This window comes from Helianthus annuus, chromosome 6, assembly GCF_002127325.2.
Source record: "Helianthus annuus cultivar XRQ/B chromosome 6, HanXRQr2.0-SUNRISE, whole genome shotgun sequence".
Taxonomy (NCBI): Eukaryota; Viridiplantae; Streptophyta; class Magnoliopsida; order Asterales; family Asteraceae; genus Helianthus; species Helianthus annuus.
This window is the reverse complement of record NC_035438.2, coordinates 51,022,901-51,035,867: the sequence shown is the minus strand read 5'-3', so window position 1 is coordinate 51,035,867 and position 12,967 is coordinate 51,022,901. Positions and strand designations below refer to the sequence as shown.

The 12,967-nt window shown below is 39.9% G+C and overlaps 1 protein-coding gene across 1 annotated transcript; it reads right to left on the bottom strand.

The window, feature by feature from the left end:
- Nucleotides 1–1,761: 1,761 nt before the first annotated feature.
- On the bottom strand, nt 1,762–3,606 carry LOC110944740. Its single transcript, XM_022186385.1, has one exon. It carries the CDS (start codon nt 3,604–3,606, stop codon nt 1,762–1,764), a length of 1,845 nt encoding a protein of 614 aa, XP_022042077.1.
- Between the last annotated feature and the right edge of the window lie 9,361 nt (nt 3,607–12,967).

Sequence of the window (12,967 nt, the reverse complement as noted above, 5' to 3'; positions counted from 1 at the left end):
ATCGACAACAAGGATCGGCTGCATGGGCATCTCATCCCGTTTCGAAATGCTACCCATTTGTTGACATCGTATACAATTCTTAGCGTATTCAAATGAATCCCTAAACACCGTAGGCCAATATAGCCCACACGATAGCACTTTTCGTGCCGTTTTCTGTCCACTGAAATGTCCACCACATGCGGACTCGTGCACCAATGACAGAACTGATGGAATTTCTTCATCCTCAACACACTTCCGGATAATCTGGTCAGCTCCAACTTTAAACAGATCCGGCTCATCCCATATATACTGCTTTGCTTGTGAAAGAAAGTGCGCCTTCCTAGATCTCGACCAATGGTCCGGAATGATACCTGAATGAGCATAATTAGCAAAGTTAGCAAACCATGGTTAAGTATCAATAGTAAGTAAATGCTCATCTGGAAAAGTTTCCAGAATGTCATGTTCAGGTCCTTCAATCTCATTCACCACTCGTGACAGATGGTCTGCCACCACGTTTTCGCTTCCCTTCTTATCTCGTATCTCCAAATCGAATTCTTGCAATAAAAGGATCCATCTGATAAGCCTTGGCTTTGCGTCCTTTTTCTCCATAAGATACCTAATTGCAGAGTGATCAGAAAACACAATTACTTTACTACCACAAATATAAGGTCTAAACTTGTCTAAAGCATAGACAACAGCAAGCAGCTCCTTTTCCGTGGTTGTGTAATTCAACTGAGCATCCGCGAGAGTCTTGCTCGCATAATAGATTGCCACCGGTTTCTTATCAATTCTCTGTCCCAAAACTGCACCTACTGCATAGTCACTAGCATCGCACATTATTTCAAAGGGAAGTGACCAATCAGGGGATTGTAGGATGGGTGCTTCAACTAACTTTTGTTTTAGTGTCTCAAATGATCTTTTACAATGCTTGTCAAAAACAAATGGGACATCTTTTAACAAAAGATTACACAACGGTTTAGTGATAACTGAAAAGTTTTTAATGAACCGTCTGTAAAAACCGGCGTGTCCAAGAAAGGAACGGACGCCTTTGACACTTGTGGGTGGTGGTAAGGTTGAAATTACTTGAATTTTGGCGTGGTCCACTTCAATCCCCTTACTCGAGACAACGTGTCCCAACACGATGCCTTCCTGAACCATAAAATGGCTCTTTTCCCAACTTAATACCAGGTTTGTTTCAACACATCTTTTTAGCACTCGTGATAATTGTTCCAAACAGGCCTCAAAAGATGTGCCAAAGATTGAAAAATCATCCATAAAAATTTCCAAAGACTCCCCAACCATATCTGAAAAGATACTCATCATACACCTTTGGAAGGTGGCCGGGGCATTACACAGTCCAAACGGCATTCGCCTAAACGCAAAAGTACCGTAAGGACAGGTAAACGTAGTCTTTTGTTGATCATCAGGATGAATAGCAATCTGATTATAACCTGAATAACCATCAAGAAAACAGTAAAATTTCTGACCTGCGAGCTTTTCCACAATCTGATCAATAAAAGGAAGTGGGAAGTGATCCTTTGAAGTTGCAGCATTCAACTTTCTATAATCTATGGAAATTCTCCACCCGGTTACCGGCCGGGTGGCCACTTCCTTACCGTCTTCACCTGTAACAATCTGGATGCCCGCCTTTTTAGGCACCGTCTGTGTCGGACTCACCCAAGTACTGTTCGATATGGGATAGATGATCCCTACATCCAGCCACTTTAAGACTTCCTTTTTCACAATTTCCCGCATGTTTGGGTTCAATCTTCGTTGAGCATCTCAAGCCGGTTTTGCTCCTTCCTCAGTGATGATCTTATGCATAACAATGGATGGACTAATCCCCTTGAGATCAGCGATTGTCCACCCAATTGCAGCACGGTTGGCTATTAACACTTCCATTAAAGCTTTTTCTTGTTCAGGTGATAAATTGGAAGCGATAATTACGAGTAGGGTGTTGTTGTCGCCCACAAAAGCATACTTCAAATGCTTTGGTAATATCTTCAACTCGACTTGTGGAGGTGACTCAAGTGATGGCTTCAATTGAGTGTCAATATGATCCGGTAAATTCTCGACTTGATGTGTCCAAGTCGGCTTCAATTCCTTAACAGCCATCACCTCCAACTCTTCTTCCGCGTATTCCAATTCCACCTCTATTTCTGCCAAATCCCTGTCACAAACAAAACACGTCTCTATAGTGCATTCCCCACTTTCGTGAGGATAACACCCGTCAATAATGTCCGCCATGAAGCATTCATCATTGACTAGAGAATCAGATGCACAGGCAAACGCATTTAATCGGACCTTACGATTTCCAAACGTGATGTCAACCGTACCATTTCTACAATCGATTAGTGCATTAGCGGTTGCTAAAAATGGTCTACCAAGTATGACATTAGGTTGTTTAGTATTTTCAATTTGCACGTAGTCTAAAACCAAAAAGTCAACCGGGTAATAAAACTCGTCAACTTTGACAATGACATCACGTAAGATCCCCCGGGGTAGTTTTAACGTCAAGTCGGCCAACACCACGGTGGTGTCGGCTTGTTTCAATGGTCCGAAATCGTATTGATCGTATAAACTTCCTGGTAAGATGCTAACACTTGCTCCCAAATCTAGCAAGGCTCGACTCATCTTAAATTCACCAACTTGAATGGGGATTAGAGGAGCACCTGGATCTCGGAGCTTTGGTGGAAGATCACCCGACAAAACGGCACTAACTTTTTCAGTCAGAGCTATCTTTTTCGGAAATTTGTTGTGCCGTTTTTGGGTGCAAAGCTCTTTCAAATATTTTGCATATGCCGGAACCTGCTTGATTGCGTCTAATAACGGGAGATTAATTTTCACCTGTTTAAAAACTTCCCACATCTCATCCTGTTGTGGGCCCCGTTTATTAACAACTTTTGTTTCGGGATTAATTAAAGCCTTAGGAAATGGTACGGTATTACCCTCCATACCCTTCTCCTTTTTGTCACCCGGTTCAGTATCTATCACCCTATTATTTTCGAGATTTTCTTTTTTATTCTTTTTAGGGCTAATAGGTCCCGGCTCCGCATCAGACTCGTTTTCCTCATCAACTTCCTCCACAACACCTTCAACCAACTGTGGAGGAGTCCCAACCTGATTATCATAAACTTTCCCAGAACGAAGAATATTTACCTGATTAATTCTGGCGTTAGACGAACTCCCTTGATGCTGTGGATTCTTCATGGTATCACTAGGCAATCGACTCGAAACTTTTCTCCCTTGTGCCATCTCGGTCGCCAGTTGGGCGACTTGCTTTTCCAATGCTTGATGAGATTTAGCTTGCACTTCTTGGTCTTTTTTCATTTGCTTCAACATTTCCATAATCTCCCGATTGGAAACCTCCTCGTTTGAAGTATTTGCCTTGCCCTGCTCCTGTTGTTGCTGATAACTTCTTTGGTTGCCCTTGTTGTAATTTCCTTGAGGGTAATTCTGATTATAATTCGATTGACGGTTCTGATACGGCTGGCTTCCTTGATTCGGTACCTGAAAATGAGGATTCAATTGATTAGTATTACTGTACCGAAAGTTTGGATGATTACGCAAACCTGGATGATATGTGTTTGAATTCATATCATAATTCCTTTGCTCTCCATAAACCATGTTCACGTCCTCCTCAGCCGCTACAAACTGACCCGGGCATGCATCCAACGTATGTCCCAAATCTCCACATGAATCACAAACCGGAAAGGTTTGCGCCGCATGCAATGCATCCCGTTCGCCCAAACCTCGAAATTTCGCTAACTGGCGTTCCAATGCCTCCTTTTCTCTCTAGCTGAGCAACCCTTGCATTAGAAGCTCCCACACTTGATGGTGCCACAATTGGATACTTTTTATTCCTATCCGACTGTGCTTGCCTCTTTGAATCTGCTGCAACAATATCCAAGTAATCCCAATCTACATCCACATGATTTTTCAAAAAGGTACCTCCAGTAATAGCCTTAATATCCCGTCTGTCCTCATTTGAAATCCCATCGTGGAATGCAGTAATCAACTCCCATCTTTGAATACCGTGGTGAGGACAGTTACGGATCAATTGATTGAACCGTTTCCAAGCCTCGTAAAGAAGCTCACCCGGTAGTTACTGGAACTCTCTAATTGCTAATCTCCCCATTTTAGTTCTTTGCGGGGTATAGTACTCATCCAAAAATTGTTGCTGCAGCTCTTGCCATGTATAAATGCTAGCATATGGCAACGATGTAAACCAATCCCTCGCAGCATCCTTTAATGAAAACTGAAACAATACCAACTTAACCTGATCTGGCGTGAAAACGTGTCCAGCAATCATACCACAAACTGCCTCAAAATCTGCTATGTGTGCATATGGCTCCTCAGTACCTTTCCCGTGAAAGGTAGGTAGCATGTTCAGAATATGTGGTTTTGCTTCAAACGAACGTTCCACATTACCCGGTGCTACTGGCATCACTATCGGGGATGCATGCTCAGCAATATGCGGCCTGAAGTGACTCTCAACCCCTCGAATATTTGGATCCGGGAAGCGAGGATCTCTTTGTCTTTGTCGAGGTGCAACCGGTGCCCTATGAACCTGTGGCGGGGTCTGATAAGCATCTACTCCCCGTGGCTGTCTCTGTTGCTGATACATCGGTTGATTGCGATTAACTGGCTGATTTTGGTACCCAGCTGGATACCCCATATACCCATCGTTTATCCCCCATTCTTCGTCTCCGTATCCATCATCCCATGTCTCTGTTCTTGCCCTATGATCCACTTGCTCAAACATAGCACCCGACCGGTTCGGGTGTGGCACTAGATTTGGTTGATTCACGGTCCGTAAAGGATCGGGCTGTGGTGGTAATCGGCTTTCTAGAGAATAGAGTGGTCCACCAATAAAATGAAATTCTCCAGTTGGAGCAGAGGTTGGTTGGGTGGTTGTGCTTGATGATGGCGCAATGGGTGTGGTTTGTTGTTGTGGTTCAGATGTAAATGGAGGCGGTGGCATTGGTGGTAATTCAGTAGTTGATGTTTGTTGTGGTGTTTGCTGTTGTGGGGTGGATTGGTTTTCTGATGGATTCATGGTGTCTTGAATTGCTTTTCCTTTCAAAGTTGAACAAAGAAGAAGATTTTGGCGTGCGGTCTTTTCAATTTCGGGATCAAACAAGAGCGGAGAAGATCTTCCTGAAAACCGAGTATGCATGCAAAAAGATCACCTGCACACAAGTAAACAAGAAAACAAAGCGTAATACCGAACAAGACAAAACTAAACAAAAAGAAATATTTTTGGGTTTTTATGATTTTTTTCAAAAACAATAAAAGAAACGACTACTACTAAACTAACACTAAGCGCACGAATTCCCCGGCAGCGGCGCCATTTTGATGACTGTCGTAAGGGTCAATCAAAAACCTAAATAAGCTACGTAGATAGCGTAAGTAGGGTATCGTATCCACGGGGAATTTGTGGTCAGTGTCATGTTTTTAACTAAGAACTAACTTAACTAGATTGGGGTTCTGATGAATTTAATTGTAAAAGCTAAGAAACTAATTAAGAGAGTTGTAATCAATACGAGAAAGAATAACCTCTACCCGGAATCCCAATTACCTGTTTAACATCAAAACCTGTTTACCGATTCAAAACACCACATAGACATGGCCTCGGAATTAATGAATCTGATTAGTTATCAAGGATAGTTTTTAAGATTCACTATGCAACCTAATAACCCGTTTAATTGTATCAACTACCCACCGATTTACTAATCCGCTAACAACGCAAGGAAGTTGCCAATACGCTTAATAAATGACAAATAATTCAAACACAATAAACCTTTACCAAGAATCCAACACGAGTGGTCAAGCTGTACCAGTTATACGAATCCACAAACAAGAATTAATGCCAAACAATGTAAAAGTTCATCCGAGTAGAAGTTATAAGAGAATTAGCCGCGCATCATGGTCATCGTTGCTTCAGGATTTGTTAGAAATTGATTGAACATGAACAAGTTGCTTGGAAGATGGAAGATGATGGAAAGTAATCCCCCAAAAGTGCTCCCAATCGTCCCTTGGCGGCTGCGTAATGATTCCTCCCTTGTTTTCTTCGAACTAGGTTAAAAAACACAAGTTTCCACGCTGTAACACTTTCGCGCCACGCTACAGAATCTCGTCACTCCCTCGCGTGGCGCGAAGGAGCATATTCTGACCAATCGTTGACTTCTATCTGTCGCGCCACGCGACACCTCACATAGCCTCCCTCGCGTGGCGCGAGGGAGCATGGTTTCCAGCATCACTGCTTTCTCACTCCGTATTGCCTTGTAACACCCGTTTTCCAGCTTGTATGATCATTGTGCTGCATTTAAGCGCTGTTAAGCCTGAAAAACCCGACAACCAATAAGTACACAAATTACTATGAATAAACACACTCTAACGCTTAAAACCGACACAAACTATACATAATATGACGTTTTTGCACCCGCACATCACCCCATGCACAAGAACAAGGCCACACGTCAACAATTTCTCCGTTACAGTAGGTTCAGCACGGGCCGTGCCCAACCAACACGGCCCCGTGCTGAGCACCCTGCAGATAAATGCCCAGTTCAGGTAACTGGACACGGGCCGTGTTCACCAGACACGCCCCCGTGTCCAGGCTTCTGTTTCTTTTCTTTAATTTTCGTTACTGGCACCTGAACACGGGGTCGTGCCCGATCCCCCGGGGCCGTGTCCAGGCTTCCAGTAACATAAATTTTTGCTTTTAACACCATGTTACACATTCAATCAAACAAAAATTTATTTTTGGGACACATTGAGGACAATGTGTAATTTAAGTGTGGGGGGGATGCTAAAACCTTGAAATTTTGCAAGTCCTAATAACAAGCCTTACACAAAACTCTATTGGAACCGCTAATCTGTTAGACCCTAATTCGCATTTGACAAAAAGTCGCAGCGGAAATTCGTGCCATAAAATTTCTTTCATTACAAACGTCTTGACATACTTGAAAGTTCGTTTTATTATGTATCTTTTACAAAGATAAAGCATAAGTTCTGTTTAGTAATAGTACATACTCAATTATTCCCGTACAATCTATCTTGTGACTCGGTCTTCGATCTCTAATCCTTGTGATAATCGCCCGTTATCCGTACAACCTGCACTCGCCACATACATTCATAACATTAGCACACATTATAATAACAAGATTCATTCACGTACACTTCACATTTCGTCTTCTTTCAAACTTTAAGCTTTTCATCTGCGTATCCATTTCCTGGTGAGGCTTCAATAATGTACCTGCATTACTTTTCATTCTCAAGGTACACCATTAATAACGTTAACCCTCAACGTGTCTAAATCATGCATACATAGGTACTTACATACATACATACACATCTACATACGTACATATCTTTCCTACAACTTTACATACGTGCATACATTCATACATGTCTTTATACATACATACATACACATCTACATACGTACATATCTTTCCTACAACTTTACATACGTGCATACACTCATATATGTCTTTATGCATACATACATACACATCTACATACGTGCGTACCTTTCCTACATCTTTACATACATGCATACACTCATACATGTCTTTATACATACATATATACACATCTACATTCGTACATACCTTTACGTACACGTGCTAGATCACGCATACCTCTTACATAATCATACAATATTTACATGGGTCTTAGACTTAGCTTTATAACCCATAAACATCTAAGGAACCATCAAAATCATGTTTGGAAGGTCTGCCGTAGACCACGGATGACAAACCGGAGCCTACGATACATAAATCAACTTAAATAACAAGATTTCAGCTTTTGGAACTTGGGGAGGCCGTCGCCGACGGCCCTAGGGGCGTCGGCGACGGGCCTTGCATTTACCCGTAGCCAGAAACACCCGTAGACAGGTAAATAAGGCGTCAGAGGAAAATAGGTTTTCTAGAGCCCGTCGGCGACGGCCCTAACCTCGTCGGCGACGCCCTCTAGAAAACCCATTTTTCTGCAGATCCGTTTCGTCGTCCGTACGCACTAAAACGCGCATAACTTTTGAACCGTTTACCCGTTTAACCTCCCGTTTCTTCCTACATGCTTGTAAATTCACATTCTATCATATGAACTTAAAATCCCATATCCGGATTAGCAAATTCTTAACTTACACGCTATCGGCTTATTATTCATGTACGATTATTCGACCCGTTCCTGTTTTTATCAAACATTTCATTCTTTTTGGCCCAAAACTTACACGAACCTTATAACCATAATACTTTTACATTATCCGGGGTTTCGTACTTGGGATTTACGTACCCGATGCCCGGTATGCGTTAAACTTATTCATTTCATTCATTTATACGAAAACAACTTGCTTAATACAATTTCAACTTGCTAACTTGATTGTCCATTAACCGTAACTCACAACCGGGTATTTATACTATTAATTCGCGCCTCTAATTCTTGATTAGCGTGCTTATGTACCATTCTACCCTTACCCGGTTATAGCACCGTATTCATCACTTACGCAACCCTTCCGGTATAGTAATAAAACCACATTTTGATCCATTACCTCTACTTAGCGAAAATCATCGATTTCATACGAACCATCCTTATTTGTCCTCAATTATCATACTTAATTAACTAGCACATATCTTTACGTAAACAACTAAGAAGTGATTACGGAAATCACTTACCTTAAGCGTTCGTGTTCAAGCTTGCTTCCTCACCTCCTCATGACCCGTTAGCGTTCCGTTCTTGAGTCCATGCTAATGTGATCCCTATCCTTTCATGTCATTACAATCACATTATGGTTAGCACAAATGCTCATTCATACTAACATTCATTTCCTTCCATTCATATATTACTTGCATTTTTATTAACCAAATACCACATACATAAGGCATAGACTAAAAGTTACCTTGTTCCACATTCACGCAACTCAATCATCATCGTACACGACATGTAGATCATCTAGTACATAACACATTACTTCTTTACTATTATAATTGTGTCCGAAAGGCTAACCATGTTATTCATTCATTGTTGACTTTCAAAAAGTCAACTGTCTTACTTACACACTTTCAACTTATGAACATGTATCCATCTTAATATGGTAGAGCATAGTATTAACATTATACGCATTTCATGATCGTATTATATGACATATTAAACTACATGATCACCTAATTATATACACATGTACATACATAATCCATTTCTTCCACACCAACGTTTTCATATCTTCACAACTAACACCTTAACTCATACTTAGCTAACCCAACATCATTTCAACATAGCCTCCGCATGAACTATATCTAAAACGCACTTCTCATGTTAGTTTACTATCAAATACATTATTATCACGTTCTATATATAATTACCTATTACTTGCATACAATTTCACACATCATTTCCATTTAGACATTTCATCAAACACTTGGTGTGCGTACAACTTTCTAAGCCTAATGTACAAGTATTTTATGCATAATATTACAAGTTCATATCAAGATCATCAAGTTCCACTAGAATCATAAAATTCTCATAATATACCCAAATTAACTAACAATTACTCATTACATACAACATCATACATGAATTTTACACAACAATTAAACATGTATGATTATCCATATCATCATCTTCACTACTACAAGTAGGTTTCATCCAAAATCATCAAATTACTTAGAATCTTGCATAGTTCATGTTCTATATGGTGATTCTAACACATGTACATGATCAATTTCGTACAATTTCATGGATTGTTCATAACCCACTTCATAGCAAGATCATTAAATCGTAAATTACAACTTACCACATGTTTAATAGGGCTAGATCATCAAGAAAACGTGTTCATGCATTAGTTTAGGCTGAAATCCTTCTTCAATTTGATGGTTTCTTGAGGGTTAGGGTTTACACCCCTCACTCCCTTCTCCTGATCGTTCTCACGCACACACACACCTTGTGTGTGTGAGATTTTTGTTTTAATTAAATTCACTTTCAACTTTGGCAATCCTAGTCCCTCAAGTTTATTACCCATCATAGTTACCACAAGTTTCAATCCTTTACTTAATTTGCTAGACATTTAACTAGGTTTACTAACCTAGTTATTATACCCCCTTTTGTTAAACATGATAACAAACTAGCAAATTAATAATTCGGTTTTGGGGCGTTACAAGTCTACCCCCCTTAAATGAGGTTTCGTCCCCGAAACCTTTCTCACTTCCATTTATACATACACCTATCATTGTTTGACTTTATGATCACATCATAATTATAAGTAATCATCTCATCTCATTTCGTATTTACTCATACAATTAACTTCTTAGCAAGTGTATACTTCCCATGGCATATTTTCACCTAATATTCTCATTTCCTTGACCGTTTAGTAACAGTTTAATGTACATATTCATTCAAACTTATAATAATACTTACACTCATATGATCCGTTTTTATCGGATTTAGTACTTTCATCTCATCCTTTAAGATTCCATTCTATAGACTCATTGTATAACATTTAACTCTTGTTTTGTTATCTCAACAAAACTGCTTTGTCATCGTCATACCTACGTGCTTAACTCCGTAGCTAACATCATTCTACATTTCTATAGTCTTTTGTACCATACATATCCCTTCGTTACTTACACATTCAGATATTTCTTTTTTTTTTTCATTTGCTTTACATTTACTTATATGACTTATTTGACGCATACATGGTCAAGCTATTGACCTCTTCTTATGTAGACTAGCTTCGTCTTTTATATCTTAAATCTGTTTCGCGGATTCGAACACATTATTCATACTTTTCGTACCTTCTATGTTTTGAATCCGTCTCGCGGATTCAAACATTGCATTCACATCTTTCCTACTTTGAATTCGTCTCTCGGATTCAAACATTGCATTCATATCTTTCATTCTTTGAATCCGTCTCGCGGATTCAAACATTGCATATACGCTTTTCATCCCTTGAATCCGTCTCGCGGATTCAGGCATTGCATTCATATCTTTCATTCTTTGAATCCGTCTCGCGGATTCAAACATTGCATATACGCTTTTCATCCCTTGAATCCGTCTCGCGGATTCAAGCATTGCATTCATATCTTTCATTCTTTGAATCCGTCTCGCGGATTCAAACATTGCATATACGCTTTTCATCCCTTGAATCCGTCTCGCGGATTCAAGCATTGCATTCATATCTTTCATTCTTTGAATCCGTCTCGCGGATTCAAACATTGCATATACGCTTTTCATCCCTTGAATCTGTCTCGCGGATTCAAGCATTGCATTCATATCTTTCATTCTTTGAATCCGTCTCGCGGATTCAAGCATTGCATATACGCTTTTCATCCCTTGAATCCGTCTTGCGGATTCAAGCATTGCATTCATATCTTTCATTCTTTGAATCCGTCTCGCGGATTCAAACATTGCATATACGCTTTTCATCCCTTGAATCCGTCTCGCGGATTCAAGCATTGCATTCATACATTGTTGTTGAAGGATCCGTACTTTCTTACGGATTCAACATTCTTCGTTCTTATCATTCATGTTTTTTTTTCATTTCTTCATAGTACTCTCAATTTCCCGAGAGTCTTACTACCCACTTCTCCCGCACACCCACCTGCTACCCAATTCTAACGGACATACCTGCGATAATTACCACGGTCTCACGAATGTCATATGCTTCTTGCGTACTGGCCAGGTGCGCAATTCACATACTAATTTCGTGCCTTCAGGTAATCACCGCCTTATGTCTGCAGTAGTGGGTCTCAGTTCGTGCTACATTCTTACAATCTTATCAAGACAATATCGCCGTCTACCATTTAGTACTTACCCTCCCAAGGAGATTTCTTTCTTTTTCTTTTAACACCGGTACCATACATATTAACATTGTGTACCTGGGGTCCGTCTGTCCATTCGCATCCTTGCCTGCCTTAGCATTCATCCTAGACTGCATTCAAGGGTCATCTTCCTCAAACACTTATACTTACCTTGCACATAACATACCGTCAGTTTCTTTATACGTATACATAAGTACATACTTACATTCGCTTATACATTTGGATCTTGATCGAGTCTTAGATTGTACGGGTTCCTTATCATAAGAGCACACAAGTTTGAGTTCAAGTACTTACTTTCTTGTACTTGATTCTCTCAAACCAGGGCTCTGATACCAACTTGTTAGACCCTAATTCGTATTTGACAAAAGGTCGCAGCGGAAATTCATGCCATAAAATTTCTTTCATTACAAACGTCTTGACATACTTGAAAGTTCGTTTTATTATGTATCTTTTACAAAGATAAAGCATAAGTCCTGTTTACTAATAGTACATACTCAATTATTCCCGTACAATCTATCTTGTGACTCGGTCTTCGATCTCTAATCCTTGTGATAATCGCCCGTTATCCGTACAACCTGCACTCACCACATACATTCATAACATTAGCACACATTATAATAACAAGATTCATTCACGTACACTTCACATTTCGTCTTCTTTCAAACTTTAAGCTTTTCATCTGCGTATCCATTTCCTGGTGAGGCTTCAATAATGTACCTGCATTACTTTTCATTCTCAAGGTACACCATTAATAACGTTAACCCTCAACGTGTCTAAATCATGCATACATAGGTACTTACATACATACATACATACATACATACATACATACATACATACATACATACATACATACACACACATCTACATACGTACATATCTTTCCTACAACTTTACATACATGTATACATTCATACATGTCTTTATACATACATACATACACATCTACATACGTACATATCTTTCCTACAACTTTACATACGTGCATACACTCATACATGTCTTTATGCATACATACATACACATCTACATACGTGCGTACCTTTCCTACATCTTTACATACATGCATACACTCATACATGTCTTTATACATACATATATACACATCTACATTCGTACATACCTTTACGTACACGTGCTAGATCACGCATACCTCTTACATAATC